General features: G+C 50.1%; 1 protein-coding gene across 5 annotated transcripts in view; it reads left to right on the top strand.

Moving 5' to 3' along the window:
- The window catches only part of DENND1A (DENN domain containing 1A), a 509,265-nt gene that overhangs the window by 422,534 nt on the left and 60,883 nt on the right, over positions 1 to 25,848 (top strand). For all 5 annotated transcript variants that reach the window (XM_042963736.1, XM_042963734.1, XM_042963735.1 and 2 more), the window contains 5 exons: positions 19,512 to 19,616; positions 19,995 to 20,082; positions 21,977 to 22,017; positions 24,323 to 24,394; positions 25,641 to 25,697. In XM_042963736.1, the coding sequence (XP_042819670.1) occupies positions 19,512 to 19,616; positions 19,995 to 20,082; positions 21,977 to 22,017; positions 24,323 to 24,394; positions 25,641 to 25,697 (363 nt within the window). The remainder of the gene's footprint in view (positions 1 to 19,511; positions 19,617 to 19,994; positions 20,083 to 21,976; positions 22,018 to 24,322; positions 24,395 to 25,640; positions 25,698 to 25,848) is intronic.

Raw genomic sequence — 25,848 nt, 5'->3', positions numbered from 1 at the left:
TACGTCCTCAAGAGGGAGGCCAGTGGGTAAGCAGGTAACTATATGTCATGTGGTAGAGACAGGCTCGGGTTTCACAGGAGCCCAGAGGATGTTCCACAGTGGGGAGGCCGTGGGGACAGGGACGGCTTGGGGGGTTAGCCTTGTGAAGGGAGGAAAGGACATTCCAGGCAAAAGGAGAAGCAGGAAGGTCTGAAACAGCGTCCTGTACCCGAAGCTGTAGACAGTGTGCGGTGACTGAGATGTCTGGTTTGCAGGGGGAGGTGTTAGGAAATATGGCTGGAGAGGCCTCTGGGGGGCTCGCAGGCCAACCAAGAGCCTTGGAGCCCCCACAAAGACAGCAAGGAACAGTGTGGGCTTTAGGCACGTGTGATGTGACCAGGGGGTCAGAGGGACCCTTTGGGAAGATCCCTCGGGGTAGCGCTGCAACAACATTGGGTGGAGAGAGCCTAGAAGCAAAGTCTGGGGTTGATGAGGAGACCCTCGAACCAACCGGGGCGGCCTGACAAGGTCAGAGGGAGGGCTCAGGAGATCAGAACTTTTAGAAGGTAAAGAAGGTGGCCCTGCAGCAGAAAATCTCTTATCTTGTGTTTCTCTTAAAACAGCTTTGTTCCTAATAGCCAAGTTACCAGCTGGCTTTTATTGTTGCTGTATTGTGTTGTGTTGGTCTATCCCGACACAGGGAACGAATTGCTAGTAAGATGAGTTCAGCTGACACTTGCCTTCTCCTCATCATTACTAGATAAAATCTCTTTCCGAGGGTTCTTGAAATGGTTTTGACTCTTGAAGTGTTTGGCCGGACCACAGATTACCCTGCAGTTACTTTCTAAAGGAAGAAGTGGGAGGCTCCCGATGTACGACCAGAGCAAGAGGGAGAATCCTTTGGTCCCTGTAGAGAAGTTATTGGCAAGAGGCCGTTGGGGTCCTGGTGGGGCAGACAGACCCAGTGGGCAGTGAAAGGCCTGGAACTGTCGGGCCAGCTCTCATCCAGATGCTCCAGACTGACCAGCCCCCAGGAGCCCTGGGGCAGAGGGAAGTGGAGGCCTGAGCAGACAGCCTGTCACAGTTCAAATGGGTTGCTAACTACCACGGGAATTCCAGAGCCATCTTTTAGGGTCACGTGAGGATTAAATGCGGTAATGATTGGGAAGCCACCTTAAAAGCCGAAAGGTTTCCCTTTGGGTGGAAGGGAAAAGAATGCAAACTGTTCATTGCTGGTGTGCTGGGACTTAGTCTGATGAGGGGCAAGGTTGAAAAGAAGGACTGGAAATTTGGCAGTGACCTTGGGTTGCTGCTCTTCCGTGTAGCTCCTCTCATCAAGAGCAAATGAGATTTGGGGTGCCTGGGTGGCTCAGTTAGTTAAGCATCCGACTTCTCAGGTCAGGATCTTGTGGTTTGTAGGTTCAAGCCCCACATCGGGCTCTCTACTGTCATTGCAGAGCCCACTTTAGATCCTCTGTTCCCCCCCTCACCCCACGTACACACTCTCTCTCAGAAATAGAAAATAAACATTAAAAAAAAAAAAAAGCGAATGAGATTTGATGATGGTAGTGGCCTTTTGAAAGGTAGCAGGCAACAGTAAAGAACCCAGACCTTACACTCAGACATGCCTAGATGTGAACCCCACACCCCCACCTCCTCATTACATGGTCTTGGGCAAGTCCCTTGACCTTTCAGAGCTTTGTTTCTGGAGCTGTAAAAAGAGGGTAGATGCCTCCATGTGCTTGTCACATGTACATTTGTGTATGTGCCCACGTGAGAGAGCGAGAGAGATCTCCCCACCTCTTTCAGGGGAGGGACCCTGACTGGTTTAACCATTACTAGCCCGGTGCTTAAACAGTGCCCGGCTCACAGTAGATGTACGATAGTTTGTTTTTTCATTTATAACTCACTTTTAATACCTCCTGTCACTAGATTAGCAGTAAATTAGATGACACGGTGTCATGGTTGGAGTCTCGTCAGGACAAGTTGACTATAGAACGGCACATCCTGCTACCACCCTCGCCCCTCCAAAGTCTGATATTCCGTGTCCCCTTGTGGGAGTTTTACAGTGAACGTTCTCATGCCTACCATCTAGACTGTACCATTAACATTTTACTACGCTCACTTTGTATAGACTTATCTGTCCATTAATCACTGCATTTTAAAGTTAGTTCAGATATCAGCCCTTTACTCTAAACAATTGAACATGTATATCTCTAATTATAATAAATACTTTTTATGAATAGCAGACACACTCAGTAAATTGTTGCTATCATCATCATCATCATCATCAAGGAAAGGAGGACAGTCGTGGTGATTTGATATTCCCAAAGACAAGACACCTGCTAGCCTTGGTGTTAGGACGAACCCGCCATTTCCTGGGAACCAGGCTGTCCTTATTTCATGGACTAGCCTCAGGCAAGGAAATGACTGGAAGTCACAGGCACCGTGGTGCCCCCAGGCACAGACTTCAGACTTCAGCCCATCCCCTGGATGCACATCCCATTGACGATGTCCAAAAGCCTTGGGAAGACTCAATAATGCAACTGTAAAAGGGAGGTTTGGATTTTCACAATGGATTTCTGCAGAGCTAGTTGGAGTTTGGTTATCTGGGCTTGGTCTGTCCCAAGTTCTGCTGGGTCAGATACAGTCCCACCCTCCTCTCTTAACATTGTCTATCACAGAAGGGACCTGGGGCACAGAGGTCAGGAGCTGAAAGGTCATGAGTACAAGTTCTAGTAAGTCAGCATCTGGGGCACTGACCAGTGGCCTTGGCCTCACCTAGGACTGTTATTGTCCACATGTCCCAGTGAAAGAGCCCAGGATATAAAAGACTCTGAGAACCCGCTCTTTCCCAAGAACGATGTGGGGTCATAGTCACAATTGGTATGTTTATAGTCAGTTAACAAATGTTCATTGAGCCCCCTTGTCTTTGAAGCTAACCACCTTGGGAGAAACCGAGACCATCAATCAGAAGGATTTGAAAAGCAATTTAGTCTATAACGGCGTCTCATGTCCATTTAATCCTTACATCCATCTCATGGAGCCAGGAATTTGCTACCATGTCCCACTAGGCTATGGCAGGAGATGAAGGAGTGAGCCAGGCTTGGCCTCAAATCCCAGTCCCGCCCTCACTGTGAAATGGCCTCAAGTTGCTTAATGCGCTGTCCAGCCCTCGATTTCATCTGAAAATGCAGGGATGTGATCCCAGCTTCCTTGGGATAACGTGTGATACAGCCTATGTAAAAGTGCCTACGTGTTTAATGAATATTCCACTACCTACTCCAGAAGATTCTGCCCTGGGCACCGGGGATATGGTGACGAAAAAGAGGAGCAGAGCCCCTGCCCTAGTGGTGCTTACAGTCTAGGTCAGGCACAGACCAGAGCCAGACTACCCGGGGTGAATCCTGCCTGTGTGAACCCAGGGAAGTCGCCTTACATTTCTGTGCCTCAGTCTCCCATTTGTAAAGTGGGACAGCAGCATTATCTACATCGCGGGGTTGTTAACGAGGATTACATGAGTGGGTGTATGTAAAACGCTTAGGTACCTGGCACAGAGAACGCACAGGCGTTTGTTACTCTTATTACCATTATACTTACCACCCCCACCTCCCAGGTTCCCAAACGCATTAGAATCTTCTGAGCAGCTTTGCAAAGGTCTGAACCGTGGCCCAGGAATCTGCATTAAAAACCTCCCTAGGTGAGTCTCCTTGTGATAGCAGATGTAGGAACCACTGATCAAAGTTAGCTTCCCATACAGGTGTGGAAACTGAGACTTGGGGACGGAGGGGAGCATGCCCAAGGGGTCACGGCTAGCAAGCCCTAGACCCAGAACACCGTCTCAGACTGCTGGACCTTGAACCACATCTGGGTTCTGCATTCCATTGTGACAAGTTCTCATGTAAAGGGTCCAGCAGACCTGAATCAGCTATTTGGTCTGGAGAAGATCATCTCTCAAGTAAGGGAATCCCTATATCAGGCACATCAAGACCCTGCCCAGATAGTTTAACCAAGCCGCCCCCAAATATTTAGAGTCCACCAGCCATGAAATAACTCCTTGGAGGAGGTGTGTGAGAAGTTGTCTCCCCCAAATGGTCTCTTCATCTGCATATGTAGATGCGGGAATATTTACACAACTCCAGCACTCTATCTGGGTGACTCTTATAATTAATATTTACTTAAAACAATCATTAGTCTCTGCTGGGCGACATTAAACCCACGTTAGCAGTATTTTTAGCTGGGCCTTCCCCACACCTGTGATGGCAGGCGAGCACGCGGCAGCGGGAAGCCCTGCGTGCTTTATAAATAAGCCTCCCTGCACCTGCACGAGCCTGCTGCACGGCACTCGGGCAGCAGGCCAGGGGGCCTGGGTGGATAGCTGTCCTGATGTGTGCCCAGGGCCACCCACACCTCCGCTCGGGGTCCTTCCTTCACTCTGCTTCCCCAACATCAGAAATGAAATGCATTTCTCTTGCGACCGTGTGGCATCTGTGCCCCGGGCTGGACCCACATAAAAGACATGATTTTTCCCAAAAGGGTGGAGGATTTCTCCAGTAAGGGTGAGGGGGGATCACAGCAACAGTCGCTTGCTGGATGCTCACGGCTGGTTTTATGTTCATTCTTCCCTTTAAGCCACACAACAGCAACATGACAAGGTAGGTCCTCTTGCCCTCCTCTTCCGGAAGAGGACACCGAGGCTCAGAAAAGACGAGTGTTTCCCCAAGACTACACAGCCAATAGAGAAGGAAATGGAACTGACATTTACCAAGTGCCTACTACGTGCTGGGCAGTTTGCATATATCATCCCAATTAATTCTCGCAAGTGGAATTAGCTCACGGGAGATAAGAATGATTATTCCCATTTTGTAGATGAAGAAACTGAGGCTGTACAGAGTTTTAAGTTACATGCTCAAGATCACATCGCTAAGTGTCAGAGCCAGAATTCAAACCCAGCTTGACTCTCCAACACGAGGTGTTTTCTCACCTCAGCTGAGACCTTAATGAGAGACATTTGCCACACATGTGGGCAAAAAAGTATGTTTTCATACGGAGCCTAAGATTTTGTCATTTTCCTAGGACTCTGCTGGTAAGTCTTTCTACTTAAAATTTTTGAGGTTTGTAAAGAAATTTTATCCCAGTAAAAAAAATGTATGTAGAGTTTTATAATTTTCAGGGATCTTCTGTAATTATTTAATCCTTATAATAGTCTTCTGAAAGTAGGTGTCACAGAGGCCCGTTTCACAGAGAAGTAAACTGAGCTCAGAGGGACCGAGTGCATACCCAAGGTGAATACCTGGCCGACCAGTGCTCCGCCTCAAAGCTCGTGTTTTCTGCACACTCACACAACGTTGCTCCCAGCTCTGGATCTGTTCTGTAGGGCCCAAGAGTGAGGAATTTAGACCCTTTTCATCGCGAAAGAGATAGGGGTGGGGGGGTGGAGCCGATGGCAAGTGGAGCCCAGCCGTCGAGCATCCCCTCGTTAAAGGCGGTGACATTTCCTCACCCATAGGAGCAGGCCGGAAGTTGTGATGGTCGGAGAACTACAAAAATAGCAGCTTTCACACTGATTCCTACATGGGCGGAACTGGTGGTTCCAGGGCAGATGAGAATGACTTTACAAGATGAAAATGATCAGTGAGGGCACGCAGGTCTGGAGGGGAGCGGAGTTGGCATTTTTTGGCCCTGCAAATAGCTGCCCATCTGCTCTCTGTCAGAATATGTTACGAGTGCATCTGGATTGCTGCCCCTGAGTCTCAGCTCCAGGCTGGTCATGTGGTTGTCTCCACGACAACTCCAGGAGCCGTGTAAACTGCTGTGCTTTGAGCCAGATGCTGTTCTGCACATGTGGTCTAATTAGACGGTGTTCCCGGCCTCCCGCCTCCCTCCTCGGCCCCTCCTCGCACACACACCGCGCTCTCTCTTCTCCCTTCCTCCCTCCCGCCAGCCCTCTTCTTCACGTCCTCAGTCTGTCTGTCTTGCTCTCCACCCCGTTGGCCTCTTCCTCAGAAATGCTCCTGTTGCCTTGTCTGTGGTGAATAATTCATCCAACAAGCACGGGATTGTCTGCGCTGACCCGGGCCCCGTGCTAGGAACCGGCGATGGCAGAGACAAATAAGCCGCTGCCCGCACCGTCGAGGAGCCCGCCATCTAGCGAGGGAACTGATGGGCAGACGGGCAGTGCAGACACGGCTGCAAGTCCCAGGGTGGAGGTGAGCACAGGAGCTGTGGACCCCGGAGCAGGGACACCTAAACCCGAGCCCAGGCAGGAGGGAGGCGAGGCGGTGCGTCCGGGGCAGCCGTCCCCAAGTTAAGGCTTGAAGGATGAGGGGGACTTCTGCAGCCTGAGAAAGCAGGAGGCCCTCCTGGCAGAGGGCACAGCGCGTGCGGAGGCAGGAGCCACCGACCAGTCTGGACGGCCGGTCTGTGTTGCGGGAGTGCAGGGCATTTGAGGAGGCTTGGAGCCGCGATTGACAGGCCGCACAGGGCCACGCTGCTCGGAGCGCTTCTCTCCAACTCCGCACCCTGCCTGGACGCGCAGGCGCTGGGAGCTGGGAAGGGGGCGTGAGTGGTGGCCGTTGCAGCGGCCAGGCCTATAGGGGGTGCTTTCAGGGGCGAGCCTCCGAGTAAACGAAGCCCCTTTGGCAGTCGTCCCTGTGGATGAGGTCTGCTCTTTGGACACAGGAGGTTCAGTTCAGGGCCGGGTGGGTCGCTCGGGCAGCAGCTCCCGGCATATGCCGAGCATGTGGGTGTTCCGGGGTCCGGCATCCCCCGCTTCTCAGTGAAGATGCCCCCAAGTGAAGAAGGAGAGTGTCAGCATCTCACTTGTCCCACCTGTGATGTGCCCCTCCAGCCCCGAGGACACCAGCTCCTCACTGTGCCCCGTCACGGGACCTTGTCACAGCCCCACTCCTGCTCACGCTGTCCTCTGCTTTTCCATCTAGTGAGTCCCTGCTCCTCAATTTTTACGGCACCTCTTTCCCCGTGTGGCCGTTCCTGGACACCCCCCCCCACCCCCGCCCAACAGAGCCACCTGGCAGTGCTGTCTCAGCACCCCTGTCACAAGTTTTTGTCGAGTGAAAGGTACAGAAGGCCCCGACAAGAGGCGGCTGGGTGGCTCAGTCGGGTAAGCGTCCAACTTTGGCTCAGGTCATGATCTCATGTTTTGTGAGTTTGAGCCCCACATCAAGCACTGTGCCATGAGCACGGAGCCTGCTTGTGGTTGTCTCTCTCTCCCTGTCTCTCTGCCCCTCCCCTACTCTCTCTCTCTCTCTCTCTCTCTCTCCTCTCTCCTCTCTCCTCTCTCTCTCCTCTCTCTCTCCAAAAAATAAATAAAACTAAAAAAAAAAAAAAGGTCCCAATAAATGTAATACCCAGCTCTCACAGGGCATCTGAAAGAGCTGTTAGGACTTCAGCATCCATTAAGCGCCTGCTGTGTGCTACTCAGTAGTCTCACCTTGACAAATACTGTATCATTTCAAAACTCTCAATAGGATGTAGGTAATATCCCCAATTTACAGATGAGGAAAGTGATGCTCACAGAGGCTCACTGGCTTCCCCATTCGTGAAGCTCTGGGCTGCACTGAGCCTCTTTTGAGCCCCCCGACCACACATAATCCCCACCTAGAGACGCCGGACTCCTTGGACTGGGGCTGCACTATGAGGAAAAGGACATTTTTGTGTGGGAAATCAGCTGTATCTTGAAATCCCCAGAAACCCGAAGGAGAAAAAAAATATGTTTGGGCAACTGAGCATGCTCAGAGTGCCTTGGGGTGTCATGGGAAGAGTGTGCCTGGGCTTTGGGGTCAGACAGAATTGACTTCAAGTACAGTTCTGGCTCTCCCCAGCTCTGTGGCCTTGGGCAAGTCACATCCCCTCTCTCTGTAAGATGAGGGATAAAAGAGCCTCTCTTAATAGGGTTATTCAGGTCCAACCCTCAACCACAGTTAGCCTGTGCCTGCTGGGCCCGGTCGGTGGCAGACAGCTTTGGTGGTGGTCCCTCTTCTCCTTGCTCTGAGTCATGGTCTTGACTCCAGCGACCCCCACACGTGTCCTGGGCAGGCAGTCCACGTCCCATGCCCTGAAACGTGGCTGAAAGCGTGTTTTGGGCGGAGAACCGTCATTATTTGGGGCAGAAGACTGATAAATGTTCAGCCCCTCTAGAGGTCAAGCCCCGAGCCAAGCAGTTTATGTGAATCACCTGCTGATCCCACCCAGCCCTGTGGGGAAGTATCTCCTCCATTTTATGAATGAGAAAATGGCCTCAGAGGGTTTAGGCTATCCACCACATTCCAGATGCAGTTAAGTAGAGCCGTCCTTCCCACTCGAGTTCGTTCTCCGTTCCCAGCTCTGCACCTTCCCATTTTACAGATGAAGACACTGAGACCTGAGCAAAGAAAAGGAATCAAGGCCGAGTTGGGTGTTTTGACGCCTCTTGGGTTATTTCGCCTTCACATTGCTGCCACCCGTTCATGGCTAAAAGCTCGCTGCCGAAGCCGCCTGGGCACGAACCCCCACGAGGCACCAGAGATCGGGCCTGGATCAGTGACCTTCGGGAGAGGGGTGATCCTGAGTGAAGCAGCGAGTGAGCCCGAGAACTCAGAGTGTGGACAGTGCTGCTCCGGAGGACCACCCGGAGGGCCCTGGGGACTGGCGAGCAGCACTCACCTCAGAGGGTTGGGATTTTTCCTTCCCACAGACTTATTTGTGCTTCCTCAGTTTTATCTCCATGTCCTTTAGCCTCATGACCCATGAGTCCCCCATTTTCCTGCGTCTACAACTACTGTTAGCCTTCCTGCCGGTCACTTTCAGGCCCACTGTCTTCTGTCCCGGGGACCCAGCAGGCCTTCAAGGCCACCCTCTCTGCAGTATGCTCCCTGAAGTCGTCTTCTCCTCGCTCTCAGGAAACCGAAACCCTCTTCTCCAATCAGTTTAGCACCTCCTTTCCTGGGACTTAGGGATGTGACCGTCACTGTGTTAAACCCAGAATCTGGCTCTCAGTGACAGGCAAAGTCTGGTGTGGCCAAGATGGCTGAGCGAACAGGAGTTTGACACCGTGATCTCGGCATGTCCGGTGCAGGGTCCGTACCGGGGAGGGGAACTTTCGCTCTCCTGCAGCATGGGGACGGCCACCAGCTTTCTCTCACTTCCAGCCGGGCACCGTTCTTGGACCTGCCACCATAATGGGACTGGGTGGTTAGAGCGCGCGGCAGGTATCATTCCCCGCGTATCGGGAAGCAGACAGGGGCTCCAGGTGGTGAGATGGCTTCCGCAAGCCCATGGTGGAGCCAGAACACGCTCGATTCTCCGAAGCCCGCTCTCTTCCTCGCCGCCCTCCAATCTATCTCTTTAAACTGCTAGAGCACCCCCCGCGGGCGGCTGCTTGGTCAAATGCCATCGTGTGACTTTGCTTCCCACTCTGGCTCTGCACTCGGCTACAGGAGCCTCAATATCCTTGTCTGTAAAATGGAGATCATACCTCCACCTAACCTCGCGGGCTTGCCAGGAACAGTAAGTGAGATAATGCATGTGAAACCACCTAGCATGGGGGGCAGCGCTCAGTAAGCGGGAGCTGGTTTTAATCACTGCACCTGCTTTCCTAGTAGAGCCAATTCCCATCTGCATTTCTTACGGAAAGCAAATCTTAAGCCAGTATGCACGGAGACCCTCTTCATTGTGCCTCAGCTTCCACAGGCCTCCCCGCTCATCTGCCGTTCCCGTGCTAATCAGAATTTCCTGACTTCTCCCTGTTTGTCTCGGTTAATGCAGAAGGAAGGGGCTGCTGGCACAAAGGAGCCAGGCGTGGGCCGACGCGCCTGTGATTTGAATGTCTTTACTGTAATCTAGCGAGTGTGTGTGTGGGGGCTTCTGTCAATACCGGAGCGGATGGCCGGGACGGGCAAATGCTGTCATCCCGGCAGCCCCTGCCCCGTGCAAATCAGCAGAGGAGCTCTTGTTGGGCACCCACATTCCCCCTGACTTAAATCATCCGAACGGCGAGGCGGCCTCCCAGGGACACATTGATTCTTTGTTTAGGGCTTGTTACAGTGACAGGGGCCCAGGCTGGGAGTCTGCCCCTGGCGTGCCTGGACCGCCGCACAAATGGTTCACAAGGCTACCTCGGTCCCGTCACCCCAGACCGTGGCTCAGCCCGGGCCAGCCTGAGCCGTCCGACTGTAGCCGTGTCGCACCCACCCTGCCAGGCCCACCTTGGTGAGGGGAGAGCGTGTGTGGACTTGGGAGTCGTTCGGACCCACCCACCCCTGGAGGACCTCAAGCAAAAACACTTGGCCCGCGTGGGCGTCCGTTCCTCATCTGTGGAATGGGAGGCCTGTATAAACGTTTGTGAGCTCTGGTGAGGATTCGGTCAGGGCGAGGGTCAGGTAGGCCCACGGCGAGAGCTCGGCCGACCTGGGCCCCTTTCTCCTGGACTCGTGGCTGCTGTGGCTAACCTGAAATCATCGTACTCTAACCCTGCCGCCCCACCCCTCCTCCTCTGCCTCCAGGAAGGGTTCGGCATTCTCTAGGCGAGACACCACGCTAAGCCTTTCCTGTGTTGGCTGGGAACTCACCCTGGTTTCTTGGCAGCCGCCACAGCGGACCGTGTGAAGAGCGGCCCCTGGGACCCAGCTCTGGGAGCGGCACCATGGCCCTGGGCAGGGGGCTCAGCGTGAGATTCCCAGCGTGGCCTGTGGGGTAGTATTAGCTACCCGCCAGGGGCTGTAGAAGCCCCCTTTGCACACTTCAGAACAGGGTTCCTGGCTGTGCTGCACTTTAGCCAGGGACTCGGGTGTTTTATTAGGAACGTGGAGGTATTGAAACAAGATGCAGCCAGGTTGGGACTGCTGGTGATAAATGGGGCCAGATTTTCCGATTTTCCTCATTTGTACATTTTAAAAACTGTTGATTGGGCTAGGCGCTGTGCTAGTCTCTTGTACCTACAGCAGTGATTATCCGCCTCGAGTACGTTGGAGTCCTGGAGAGTTTTAGGAACTGCGGCCTCGTAATGGTGCCTGGGTGACTCAGTTAAGCGTCCGACTTCGGCTCAGGTCATGATCTCGCGGTTTGTGGGTTTGAGCCCCACGTCGGGCTCTGTGCTGACAGCTCAGAACCTGCAGCCTGCTTCAGATTCTGCGTCTCCCTCTGTCTTTGCCCCTCCCCCACTCACACTCTGTCTCTCTCTCTCTCAAAAATAAATAAACATTAAAAAGTTGTTTAAAAAAAAAAAGAAACCGCGGCCCTGTGGCATGGGGATTTGCAAGGCACCCCTGGTGATCCCAGTGCGTGGCCAGGGTCGAGCACAATTGACCACAGCACTGCATCCTTCCCAGTGTAACCCCCGGCACCCCCCCTGAGGCTGGCGGGAGAGTGAGGATCTGAGAGCTGCTGTCATCTGCATCATTTGCACACAGGGCAGAGCCGGGACTGGAACCCGGCTCCGTGTCCCACTCCCCTGCCTGCCTCTTCCTGCAGCTGACGCCACATGCCCGGTCCTGAGGGTAGCCCGCCCTCCGGGGAGCCTGCAGCGCGTTGGGGGTGTCGGCTGGCCCAGGTGGCGTTGGTGTGGAGGCGGCGGGTAGAACTGAGGGCTTCTCTCCCCCTGAAGTCATCAGGCAAGGTTCTCAGAGGACATAAAGTGAAGAAGGAAGCCAGAGGAGTGCATGTGCGGGGAGAGGTTGGGTGTGGCGGGCAGTCCAGAGTCTCTGGGGCAGGAGATGAGTGTGTGGATGAAGTAGACAGGATGTCGTAGCCAGAAAATTCAGCTGGGGAAGCGTCCTGCGCACGAGTTTAGAAACCCCACTTCCATGGGCCCACAAACTTGCTTGAAGCTATTCTAGGCTGCTGTTACTAAGTCAGATGGCAAACAGAGGTCAACCTCCAGAGCCCCTACTGAGTATTTATCCCGTAAAGGGCAAGGGGAGAAGTGTCAGGCCTGTGCCCACTTTTATGCTTTTCTGCCATCTTGAAATTCTTAATTTTACCTTCAAACTTGTGTTCGGTAAAAGTAGCCCGAGGCGGCATCCATCCAGGATGGAGCGTGTGCATGAGCAGAGAAGGCCTGCACAGATTTCCTCCCCGGAGTCTTGCCATCCCAGCCACATAGAACTTTTCGGAGCCCCACGCACACAGTCCCAGTGGACCCACAGGGTCTGGGGGTTTGGCGAGACTCAAAGCACTGACAAGGTAAAGCTGTCATGTCCACAACCGAGAAAGAGGGGCGCTGGCAGCCCCAAGAGAGCCACGTTCTATGTTAGAACTAAAACTTGTTTCAATGCCAGCAGAAGGCAGTGCTGTTGTAAGAACCTCAAATGATCGCATTTCCCATTCACGCGGTATTAGCCGCCTACTTACCGTGAAAATGATGACCAAGAAGGAAAGGAAAAGATGGAGCAACCATAGTTCCTCTTCCTTTCTCATCAGTAAGCAGAAGGCAGAGAGTGTTAGTAGGATGTGTGTATATCAGGAACTGAAATAAAAACATTTAATTAGTTTTGTGCAGCATTTCCACTGGCCGATAAGAACAAAACACAAATGCATTTGTGAGCTATGAAATACGATCCCACATGTTAGCATTTAAAACTGGCACATTGCACAGTATAAAGTTGAGCAATAATGCTAATAATTAGCTATATTATTAGCTAATAATTGCTAATATTAGCAATCATGCTAATAATTTAAATTTTTATTTTTTCTTTACATAGAATGACATTAAATAGTAAACTTAAAAAGCACCATTATGGGCCTAGAAAGAAACCATGGAAGAAAGAAAAAGCCTTATATTTTAGCATGGCGCTTATAGACTTAACAGCACTTTCTTTTCCTGCATATTCTTGTTGCACTGTGTCCCACACGTTATGTTGCCAGCCCTGGTAAAACCCAATCTCTGCCCTTAAGAAAATGGTTATTGGGGTGCCTGGGTGGCTCAGTCCGGTTGAGCGTCTGACTTCAGCTCAGGTCATGATCTCACGGTTCGTGAGTTCGAGCCCCGCGTGGGGGTCTGTGCTAATGGCTTGGAGCCTGGAGCCTGCTTCGGATTCTGTGTCTCCCTCTCTCTCTGTCCGTCCCCTACTCACGCTCTGTCTCTGTCTCAAAAATTAAACATTAAAAAAGAAAGAAAGAAAATGGTTATTTGTGGAAAACCTACTTGCTGTAATTTGTTGTCACCTTCCGTATTGATGGACCAGGCGTGATTAAGTGTCACAGGTGAGGGATGAAAGTCCCCTGACATCACGTAACTAGTGTGGTCAGAGTCACAGATCGAGACCAGGTCTTTCTGATTCCAAGACACGTTCTCTCTCCACTGTGTTGTGTTACATTAACTGGATCAAAAAAAAAATTTTTTTAAGGTTTGTTTTTTTTTTAAGTGCCTTTACCCCCTGCCCGCCCCGCAGTATTCAAAAATAACCAGCCCTCGGGTATGCCAGTTTTCGCACTGTATTGTGGTTTTTAGTTGCCTGAACTAGACGGAATTCCTTGATAATAGGAACTTTTCTTTTGGACTTTTTATTATGGAAAACTTCAAATTTATGCAAAGTAAATGAACTCCCACATACCCATTACCCAGCTTCCACAATTATAAACATTCTGTCTTGTTTATAGATTAAAAAAATTCTAATTATAGTAAAACACACATAACATAAAATTCACCACAATAACCATTGTTAAATGTACAGTTCAGTGGCATTAAGCACATTCATATTGTTGTGCGGCCATCGCCACCATCCATTTCTGGAACTTTTTCCATCTTGCAAAGAGGAAAGTCCTGTTAACCAGCCCCCTATCCCTCCCCATCCAGCCTCTGGCAACCACCTTTCTGCTTTCTGTCCCCAGGAAGTTGACTACTCTAGATATACGTAGAATCAGACAGTATTTGTCCGTTTGTTCTGGGCTTATTTCATTTAACATGATGTTTTAAAGGTTCAAACATACTACGGAATGTGCCAGAAATTCTTTCCCTTTTAAGGCTGAATGATATTTCGTTGTACGTATGTATATCCATTCACCTACAGACCTTTGGGTTGCTTCTGGCTTTTTGGCTACTTTGAGTAATGTCTGTAAACATAACATCCTGCCATTCTTGGATCATCTCCACCTTCGGCTACTCCCCACCCCTCAACTGATAGTGGTATTACTTACAGGAAATGTGTTTTATTCATGTTTATATTCCTCTAATATAGATCCTGGCACATAGTGGGTGTTTTTTAAATGTTTGCATGGCTCAATCTTGCAAAATTACTATTTATATATTTTTAAGCAAGGGCCATAAAGGAGTGCCTCGTTTTTTCCCCTTAGAATTGCAGAGTAAATGTGCACATAAAATTTTGATAAATCGGGGCGCCTGGGTGGCTCAGTCAGTTGAGCGTCCGACTTCGGCCCAGGTCATGATCTTGCGGTCCGTGGGTTCGAGCCCCGCGTCGGGCTCTGTGCTGACAGCTCGGAGCCCGGAGCCTGTTTCAGATTCTGTGTCTCCCTCTCTCTCTGACCTTCCCCTGCTAATGCTCTGTCTCTCTCTGTCTCAAAAATAAATAAACATTAAAAAAAAAATTAAAAAAAATTTTTTTTGATAAATTTGTGCAGGAAAATAAGCAGTGTAGTACTTTAAGTATAGACCAGCAGAACGAGGAAAGTTGTCTCCTCAGAAGACTGTAAGAGGAGATTTTATTTTTACGCCAGTACCCACAATGCTGTGGATAAAAGCCATTTATTTCTAGAAGTCTCAAAAACCTCTGGAATCACCAACTTCACCTGTTAACAAAGATTGATTCATTAGCAATGAAGTTTTCAATTGGTTCCATATGTCAAGAAGATAATCCAGGAGTAAAACTTGTCTGTTGGTACCAAAGTCCTCGATAGGGTTAAGCAGCTGTGTTTTACTGTCCTCCGGGTCATAGATGGAAAACTCTACTAATGTGATCTAAGCTTGAACACTCACGGTCTGACTTGCCTGCATTCATGTAGCTGTCCGCCAGTGGTCCCATCGCTAAATGTCGCCTAAGAAGACAAAAGGTTTAATCAGCATAACAGGAGAACTAAATCAGCAATTCTTACAAAGAAGGGTTTCAGGAGACACCCACCCTTACTCCTCTCCACTGCAGGGAGTGGAGTGGGGTGGCCTTTTCAACCACAGGAGGGAGAACCGAATAGCTTGGGCAAATGGTTCAGCTTCCTTGGTCTGGACCTGTGGCAGTACCCCGGGAGTGTTCATCTCTGTGGGGCTAGTGCGTGGGACATCTGTCCACACTGAGACCACAGGCTCCTGTGGCAGCAACCAGGGTCAAGCTCATGACCCTGAAAACATGAGGGGTCCCAACCTGAAGGAGTCACATGCTCTCTTACAGATGACCAAACAGAACTGGGGCCTCGGAGACCACCTGGGCCTGGAGTGGACCTCATGCGTGATGGCTGGGCTTTGAAGGCCATTGCCATTTATGGGTCTCGTGACCTTGGGCAAGTGACCCTCCCTGTTATTCTGTAAAGATTTAGGTGAACTGTGGTGATTACCATTTCCTTAGATGGTGAGTAGCTCCAGGGAACTGAGCCCTCTGTGCCTGTGGTCAGCCAGACCCCTATACGTGACAAGGGGTGACAGTGTCCCTGTTCTTCACCAGGATTAGAATTAAACAGTTGCTCTACATAGATGGGATTTGCTTACCTGACTTCTGTTCACGCTTTCAGGATCCGCCAAGATGTGCCCACTTTCTCACACAGTTTCTGGCCTGCTACCCTGGGAGGATTAGCCTTTTTGTCTCCTGGCGGCTCCTGTGGACATTTTGCCGCCCACCCCACTCCAGTAGCTCTACACTGTATGTTAGCATTTGTCCCCGTGTCTAACTCACACTGCTGATGCTGTCCTTTAAGCTTTTTACAGAAAAAGCCCCCATTGTCACATTTTCCCTGAATCTTTCCCATCCGTGCCCTTTTGTCCATTTTTATGGCGCAGACATCTGATCCAGGGGGGATGTCACCTCCAGTAAGTAGGCAACAGGCCCAAAATGTTCATGTCTCCCTAAAGCTGCGATTCTTTCTGCTCTCCTACAATGAAATTCTGCCTCAGGCTACTCTTACATACAAATCTGGTTGCAAACTCTCTCTCGAATTTATTGGTCCCTCAGCAGACTTCTTCCTGGCAATACTGGGCCACAGCTCTAGGAGTGAATGCTAACAGCTCCAATGAGCATTTCCTCCAAGGAGCTCTAAGCTCCCTGGACACCAGTGTCACTCGCCTGGCATCGTGATCGGAGACCTCTTTACCATCAAGCCAAGTGGTGTCTCAGCCACACCAAGACCACGGGGCTCCTGTGGTGGGAACCAGGGTCAGGCTCATCCTATGGTTCTTTATCCTGGGGATATAGAGGGGGGCTCTGCACTGTGTCTGGGCAGTGTAGCCCGAAGTCCAGCAGGACCTCTGCCCTCTTTAGCTCCTGGTCATAGGGACACCAGTGAAGATTACTCAGCACCCAGGGAGTATGCCAGGCAGGGTGGGAGCATTGAGCAGGGGTGAGTGACTGCCACACAGAGGCCTGTGTTTAAGAGGAAGATAGTCCAGGGGCGCCTGGGCGGCTCAGTCGGTTGAGCATCTGACTTCGGCTCAGGTCATGATCTCACAGTTCGTGGGTTCAAGCCCTGTGTCGGGCTCTGTGCTGACAGCTCAGAGCCTGGAGCCTGCTTCGGATTCTGTGTCTCCCTCTCTCTCTGCTCCTCCCCTGCTCATGCTCTGTCTCTCTCTCTCCTTCAAAAATAAATAAAAACATTTTTAAAAATTAACAAAAAAAAAAAAAAAAAAGAGGAAAATAGTCCAGGTGCAAGGAACAAAACTGGCAAACGCAAGGAAGCAAGTGGAAAAGGACATGCCCTGTGATCAGGAGAAATGCACTTAGAGCAGAAGGTACCTGTGGTGGGGGGGGGGGGGGGGGAGAGGGTATGGGGAGGAATAAGGGACACAAAAGGACTCTGGAAAAGAAAGCTGGGCTCAGCTTAGGAAGGGTTTATCTGCCCAGCTAAGGAGCTAGGACCGTTTCTCTCCTCTCCCACATGGGACCCTGTGTCCATAACTCCCGAGCTGCTAAGTGTGCGATGTTGAGTGAAACGGGTGCCCTCTTGCCAGCGTGAGGCTTATGGTCTGGTGGAAGAAGTGAACATTAACCAGATCATCACGAAGTTTAACCCCTCTGCAGTCACAGTTCCTGAGTAGGATAGTAGCATGATCTAACGTGCATTTTAGAAATCCTGAAGAGCCGGAGTAGACAGGAGGGGACATAGAATTCAGTCTCCACCATGGTGAGCAGGCCTGTGCCAGGCAGTGATGGCAAATAGGAACAAACTTGAGACCTTTCCCTGGCAAACCAAGGAGGACTTGGGCAGTGTGATAGGTTCATGGGTAGCTGTGGACAGTGCCAGCTTAAGAAAGAAACATGGGGCGCCTGGGTGGCTTAGTCACTTGAACGTTCTACTTCAGCTCAGGTCATGATCTCACAGCTTATGGGTTCAGGCCCCTCATCAGGCTCTGTGCTGACAGCTCAGAGCCTGGAGCCTGCTATGGATTCTGTGTCTCCCTCTCTCTCTGCCTCTCCTTGCTCACGTGCGCGTGCTCGCTCTCTCTCTCTCTCAAAAGTAAAGATTAAAAAAAATTTGTTTTAGAAAGAAACAGATTTGGGGTAAAGTCTGGGTGGGATTATAATTGAGAGTTTTGGCCATTTTGAGTTTAAGGTGCTAAAGGGCCATCCAGATGGGGATTGAGACAGATACGGTTTTAGAGCGAAGGATGCCAAGCGACAGTATTATCAGGAGTCATCCGTGTATGGGTGACACTGCTCATGGATGAGATGGCCTGGAGAGGGACTTCACTGCCCTGCTGTGGTTCCCGGGATGGGAAGCAGAACTTGCAGGCCACAAGGATGGGATGTTAGGTGGGCCTTTGCTATCACTAGCCCATCTCAGCTGGTCAACAAGGAAGGTGTAGATACATGTCAGAGTAGCAAGTGTCATGAAAAGCTCTTTTTTCCTGAGGAACCACTATGCTTTTTGTCCTCGTGGACAATTGTAAAGTTTGCACATTTCCCTTCTTGCTTTTGCAGCCAGGAAACTCAGAGCTAATTTTGTAACTTTGTTTTAGGAACCATATGTACAGGACAGTGCATATCCAGATACTCTTTTCCTAAGTAAACACGTTTTATATATTTACGTATTCTTCAGCTCTGATTTTTTTCTTTGTTTCAGGTGCCGGTGTAGGCTGTCTCCAATCCTTTGTAAAATTAGGTGGGGTTTAACTGTATAAAAATAAGCACTCCCCCATCCTAATTGGGGTGGGGGGGGCATCCTGGCACCTTTTGTAGAATGTCTGCCCAATTGCTGAGCTAATATTGGCTAGACTGAAGCAGGAGGAACCCTTGGAATTTACAGCAACCAGACAGTAAATTTAACACTCACACAACTCATTAAAACAGGATAAAAGTGCAGCTTCAAACATCTCTGTGTTTGCCACCAAGTCTGTGAAGGGAGGAGTCCCTTTAATTCAGTTCAAGGTAGAAAAGTCTGATCTTTCAGAATTGAGGCTCCACCACTGGAATTAAAGACTTGTCTGAGTAGATGAGCACTCCAGATACCTTCAAAGAAGGATCGAGGTGTTGACTACAAGGATGGGCTGTGTCTTCCGCTTAGGGTGTTATTTTCTTCACTCATAAAGTATAGTTTGGTTAAAGCGTACCTTCCTCGTCAAACGTCATAAGCACACAGTTGACTGGATGGTAAATCTTATTTTTCATCATCCTCGCTTTTTAATATAAATAATCATTTTAGGGGTGCCTGGGTGGCTTCGTTGATTAAGCATCCAGCTCTTGGTTTTTGCTCAGGTGGCAATCTCGAGGTCGTGAGATCGAGCCTACCTCTGGCTCCGTGCTGAGCATGGAGTGTGCTTGGGATATTCGTTCTCTCTCCCTCATAAGCGTTTTCAAAGTAAATAAGTAAATATTTTAAATTTATAATTTGCTAATGGTTGAGAGCCCTGTGTAAATGGTTTCCAAACTGTGTTCCATGGCCGAGGCCTCAAGGACTGCAAAGGTACTGGGGTGAGAGAGGAGGCCCAGCAAGGAGAGCCCAGCCGCCACCACCCCTGCCCCTTGCTTCCCAAAGAGCATCTGGGCAGTTTTACTATCAGGGCTCCATCTGTACAAGGTGCTACCCGAAGAAAGGATTCTCTTCAAAGTGAAGAGAAAAGCTTGGAAATTAATCGCTTGGGAAGGCACATCCCACTGGCTTGCTGTCGGGATATGACTGGCTCGTATGGAGGGGGCCAGGGGTGGGGTTCAGAAGCTCCGCCTCCCACCAGCTCTGGGACTTCGGGGGGGGGGGGTGGCTTTTCCTCTCTGAAGCTGCCTCCTCTTCCACAGAATAGAATGCCTTCAATGACAGTAGCCACTTCGCCAGGTAAACGAGGATTAAATAAATTAGCAGATGGAGAAGTGCCGTCTAACTGAGTTTAAGAACTGACCGCCTTCACCCCGTGCCTCCAACCCTCCTCTCCCATCTCCATTTCTCAGGAGGAGCCAATCACCTTCTGTGAAGAAGCCTTTGTGTCCCATTATCGCTCGGGAGCCATGAGGCAGTTCCTGCAGAATGCCATCCAGCTACAGCTCTTCAAACAGGTACCGGCCCTCCTGAGGGTGGCCCGTGTCTGGACCCCCGATGGGGCTGTCTGCAGCTGTCGTGTTGGATGGACCGAGGCTCAGCCTGAAGGGGCTCAGCGTCTGGGGAGGGGGAGTGGGCGCAGAGGGTGGTCAGCGACCAGACAGACCCTTCACAAATGTGCCATTCGATTTCACAAGTTATCATAAACATGCAGCCGGTATTTTGAAAACTCACTTAAAAAAACAAAAGAAAACAAAAACCTCACGGTTCCAAAGGCCCTTTCCTGTCTTGGGAAACATAGCGGTTCTTTGGTTGTACCCTCAGGTGCCCAGCTGAATGGTTTTCCCTCTGTTTCTTTGCATAAGCTGTTACGCTTTTGTTCTTTCTTTATATAGTTTATCGATGGTAGACTGGATCTTCTCAATTCTGGCGAAGGTTTCAGTGACGTTTTTGAAGAGGAGATCAGCATGGGCGAGTATGCTGGTGAGAAAGCGTTTTATTTTCCTTTCCGTGCTGTGGGCCGTTATGTGGGACTAGAGTGTGCGTGGCAAGGAGTGACATTAGCTTCTTTTTCCCTTCGGTGGGGGTTAGGGAGAGACTGATTTCACCCTTGAAATGCTTGAGGAATCCCTCTTCATTTTCTGATACGACAGAGGTACCTTGGCCTGTCTGAGATCTTCTGTCCTGAGGTCACCTGCTTCCCCTGGGTGGCCAAAGTCTAGTTAAATGTAGTGGCCAGCATGCTACAGCACAAAGCACTCAAGATGTCGAGTTAGAAGAGCTGGCTTCAAATCGGGGCCCCCACTTCCAGTAAAGTGGTGAGAACTTGGTCAGGCCATGTCCCCCCTTCAGCTGAAGCGTCCCCGTCTAAGCACCGAGGAGAACGCAGCCCACCTCACAGGAATCCTGTGGAGATTAACTCAGAGTCCATGAGGAAAGGCCCATGCAGCCATCAGGACAGGATGCTAGCACAGGTTCACTGCTAAGTGGGCATTTCTTTAAAAGGTGGCAGTCATCACAGCGTGCCCGGTCGCCACAGACTATTAGACCTGGAGAGGTCAGCCTCTCCTCTTTCGGAGGAGGCATCTGAGGCCCAGAGAGGTGTTAGTGACTCTCCAATCCCGATCTGGCCTTCTTTCCGAGTCCCAAAGCCTTAGTCTTTGGCAGTGAAGCCAAAACCAAGTGCAAAATCATAATAATCATGCTGTCAGCCCCCTCACTGCTGGGTGTGTGTCTGGTCTGGACTGAGTTTATAATCCCAACTCCTAGAGTCGGGCAGAATCTCACCTATAAAACCCCGTTTACAGGCCTGACCAGCCTGTGCTGCACGGGGAGCGCAAGTCCCCAATAAACCGAGCCTGTGGACAGTGACAGCGGGTCACTGATAGACATTTCCAGAGCCCCATGGAGTAAGAACCGGAGGACCCGGTTTTGCCCTCAAGGAGCTTTTAGTGGTGGGAGAAAGAGATGCGTAACTAAAGACAGATACAGATTAAACCAGTGCAGGAAAAAAAGAGCAGAAATAGGCTCTTATGCGGTTAGACTAGGACTCCACTAATCCTCATGCTAACGTGAGAGCTTCACAAAGGAGACCGCACTCTCAGAGTTGAATGCGAATTCTGAGGACAAGACGGGGCTTTCTGTGTTATTAAACCAAGTCAAGTCATTCAGAGCTTCTAGAAAAGCTGTCCGGTGATAAGACCTCCTTATCCCCCCAGATAAAATGAGTAAGTTCCCCAACAGCGCCTCCCTTTCCTTTCCCTGTCACTGTCCCGGTGTGTTGGGGGCTGCGTGTGTGTCCAGCAGTGTGGGGACACGCAGCCCTGTGGTTCCTGCCCTGGGCTGGCTCACAGAACCTCAGAGAATGTGGACTTCTGAGTGGGTGTTGCCTGTTTTAGAGGGCTGGTCAGAGGACGGGGAGGGAGAGGCTTAGCGAGGAAATGACATCGGAGCCGGTCCTTGAGTGTACTCAGCACAGAGAGTGGGGAATGGCGGCTGCCAAGGGAACAGCATTGGTGAGGGAATGGAGAAAGCGGGGAATGGAAGTACGGGATGGAAAGGCTGAATGTGGGAGGGGCCCAGACGAGACTGGAGAAGAGAGTCAGGGCTGCTAAGGGGTTGCACCCGAACTCTATCCAGTAGGCAGTGGGGGAGGAGGATTTGGGTCGGCACTCAGGGCACTGATAGGATCAGATCTCAGTTTGAGAAAGAAAACTCACGGCAGCAACTCACGGCTGCCTCCTGCAGGGAGTAGAGCACGGGAGCCTCACGTGTTTCTCTAGATTTTGAACTTTCCAAGTCCTGCTCGCTGTAAGCAATTGGAGGAACTCCTGAGGGCACATCACATTAACCCGTTCTCTGATTCCTCTTTCCCCAGGCAGCGATAAACTCTACCATCAGTGGCTCTCCACAGTCCGGGTAAGTGTGCACCCCCTCAGAGCTACCCGGGCCCCTCTGAGCCTCCTGGTAGCCCTCTGCCTCCCCTGCCACCCACAGGGTGGTCATCCCGCCTGGGGCCCTCCATTCTTTCGGCTGAAGATGCTTCTGTTTGTAAAGCCAGGCCATCGAGTGCCAGGTGGAGGCTTGCAGGAGGAGGCTGTCCGAAGCATCCTTCTGTGAGGGCAAGGAGAGCCAGGAGAAGCTTCCTCGTCTCAGGAAGCTGGCCCAGGAGTGTTGAGTGGATGTTGTCATCCTAGAGCGTTTTCTGGGGCGTCTCCTTCCAGACCAGCACGATTGGGACATTTTCATGGGAAAACCAAAAATGTGTCCCTCTTGCCACCCTGCAGTGTTTTTCACAGCAAAGGCTCCCAGGAGGGTGGAGAACAAATCACTGGGTTTTTTTTGTTGTTGTTTTTTTTTTTTATCCCTTTGCTGTGGTTATGAACAGTTTCTGGCCGTGTTAGAAGCCAGGTGCCTAGGTCTTCAGAAGCCACTAAAGAATTCAACTTCTCGCCTTTGCCCGGGTTTATCAGTGTGCATGTGCTGAAGGCTTCCTGTGTACCGGAGGCCATGCTGGGGACACAGTGGGGAGCAGAAAGACACAGGCCCTGCCCTGGGGAGCTTGCTGTCTTCTTGGGGAGGCACACGTAAACAGGCAACTGCAACATAATGTGATAAGTGTTCTTTTCTGCTTACGAGCCAAGCACACCACTGCCAAGTCAGGTCCCTTGGAAGTGGCTGCATTTGGCCGAGAGTAAGGAATTCCTCAGTGAAAGACCTCTTTTGTTCTTCTTGTATGGCCAAACACTGCACTTGGCAAATCACAGACCAGCAATAAGGACTTGCTGATTGATTGATAAAAGGAGTTTTAATATTCCAAAGGACCATTGAAATAGGATACTGAGTAATTTTGGAAAGCAGTATGGAATAAATGAGCAGGTCAAAATTTCATATTGTCCTATGACACAGAATGCTTTCTGGGTCAGACTGCAGTGTTTTTTAATTAAAGCTCAAAATTTCTAATACGGGCTGTTACCAAAAATTGTGCTAAGTGTTAATCCTAATAATTACATTACTGTATCTCATTCTTTTATATACCCACTTGATCCACTCTCTTTGTTCGAATCAGTTAGAATTATCTTTCCAAACCAGCACAAATCAGATTATGTGATACATTTGATTAAAAATCCTCTGGAGTGCCGGCTCCATATCCTGGCCCTTCGTGAGCTGACCTCATCTGGCCTCAGCCCCGCTGGTCATTCCTCCCATGATGCACTGACCACTTCCTAGGATCGCATGGCTTTTCAGCCTCTGCACTTTTTTTAATGTGCTCTTCCCTATCTCTCGAATGCCCTTACCCATCCTATCCCCCTGTGTGAACTCCTCATCATCCCTCATGGACCAGGCCAAATGCTTCATCCTCTTAACTCCTTCTCTGACCTTGCAGACCACGAGCTGCCTCCACGCGCCTTGCGCACACAGGTAGTGCGGCCCTCAGGACCTTCAGCTGCGGCTGTTTACCCTGGGGCACATACCCCCCCACCCCCCATACTGGATACTGGATACTGGAGGTCCTTGACGGCTTAGGCCAGCCTTCCCATGACTCCATATCCTGCAAGGCTAACACAGGTGCCTCCACAGGGAGGGCTCACAAAATACCTAGAGCCTGTGCACTACGTATCCATCCCTTGGCCTCCTTTGTGTCCTGGGAAAGCCATCTTTCCTCCTCTTCTCCCCGCTCTCCCAGAGAACCTAAACCAAGAAATCGGTATGTCGGATGTGTACGAGAGCCATGATTAATGTTGATGGCTACTCATTCTTTCCTTTTCTCAAGATATCAATGTTAAGGGAGGCAGCCTGCCAGAGTGATTAAAACTAACAACACAGAAAACCAAGGTGAGGAAAGGAAGGCACATGATTCCGGGTAGCCAAATAAACTAGAATTTCTTGAGAAGTCATAGATTGCTATGGGGAAACCTTGCCTCAGAGAGCCTGGGAAGAGCTTTTCTTCCAGCCAGCAGACTGGTGCCAACCAAAATACTGGGCCCCCCTGCGCCTAGTTATCAGTGTCTGTATCCGCACCCTGCTCTCCCAGAACCACCCATCGTGATCCTACCATGGCCGTAACTACTTGCCCAGGACCAGTTACCATCTAGGCCTGTTTCTCTAATTAAATTACACGCTCCTGGAATGCTGCTTAACTTGTTTAAAGGGAAGAGGTTTCTGTTGGTGTTGGCCTACTGTTCTCTTCAGTCCAGGTTGCCAATTGATGTTTTTATTATAGAAAGGAAGCGGAGCCATTCTGAATACCGTAAAAACAAAGGCGAACCCAGCTATGAAGACTGTCTATAAGTTTGTGAGTACGGGTCTTGCACTCAGGATCCAAACAGATCTGTTCCTTAGCATGACAAAACCCTTAAATACACCTGACCCTGCCTTGCAGAGGTGAATCAGGGGCTGGCTGTATCCTAAAGCTTCCGAGGCTCTTAGAATTATGTAGTGTTGATATTTTGTGACCAGGTCGGTGATGTTTTTCATTGAAACTGTTTGTGCTCACAGTTGCTGCCCTCAAGAAATGGGAAGCTACTGGTTTTAGCTTGTACTAAAATAGAGACTGGGTGGCTTAAGATGCTGGCTGTTCTGTGCCGGTGTCCCTGGGACCTGGAGGCGTGGTCTGCGGAGCGTTCTGGTAAAACCTTTCCTGTGGGTATCCCCATTATCACGTCAAAATAAAGCAGCTCCTTTGCTGGTTACTGAAGACCGTTCACGGTGGGACACACTCCCTGATTTTTGTCCCAAATTCTTCATCATCTCTCTCACCACTGCCCTATAGGACGTGCATTGTTTGTGAAACCCATGCCCACAAGCAGAGAGAAAATAGGAGAACACGTCAGTTCCCGATCCGATGTGCCATCTTTTACAAGCCTCAAGTATTTTTTTTTTTTTTTCTCATGGTTTCTCTTGCTTGCTAATTTGACTGTGAGCCACTTAACTGGGGTGGTTTTGTTTTATTTCCATTTTTAATTTTGTTAGTCCTTTCCGTGCTTAAACTGCAGTTATTTTAACCGGGCGGGTGGCCTGCCAAGAGAACCACACAGGTCTAAAACGACAGAAAATAAAAGCCAGGGTGTGTGCCGAAATGAGATTTAAGGAACGGCACTAGGGGCACCCAGCAATGTGTCTGCTCAGGCCATTCAGCCCCGGCGGAAAATTGGTCCTGAGGCCCTGCCCTGGTGAAATGTAATAGACATTCAGATTCTGGCAGCCTCAAAAGCTGCTGCTCGACACTTACTGGTGGCTATCACCGGGCTGCTGAGATAAATAATCATAGAGAGCAGATGAAGGGCTTTGGAAGGGGGGGAAAAAATCAGTGCCATCAAAATGCAGAAAATAAAATCTCCGTAGCCTCTTTAAGGGATTTTTTTTTTTAACCTCTTAACATTGTATTTGTTTTCATAGCCATTATGTTTTCGACTTGATGATCCCATTTTTCCTTCCTTTTTCTAGTAATCAGAGAAGGTGATTCACGACGGATTGAAATCAAGCATAGTCCCTGCTGGAAACAGAGAGGGAATCTTAACTTAAATTAATTTTTCATGCAGGCAAAAGATCATGCAAAAATGGGAATAAAAGAGGTGAAAAACCGCTTGAAGCAAAAGGTACTTGAAGTTCTTATTCAAAATGTATAAGCACCGTGTATGAAATGCGTGGCCACAAAAAAGTATGATGTGATCAATAGAGGGCTGTTTGATACAGTGTTGTTAGCACACTTCAAAATGCATTACCAGCTGTCCGGGAGTTTTCACACTG

This window comes from Panthera tigris, chromosome D4 (genome assembly GCF_018350195.1).
Source record: "Panthera tigris isolate Pti1 chromosome D4, P.tigris_Pti1_mat1.1, whole genome shotgun sequence".
NCBI lineage: Eukaryota > Metazoa > Chordata > Mammalia > Carnivora > Felidae > Panthera > Panthera tigris.
The sequence above is the reverse complement of the archived record's forward strand: the minus strand, read 5'-3'. Positions and strand labels throughout refer to the sequence as shown.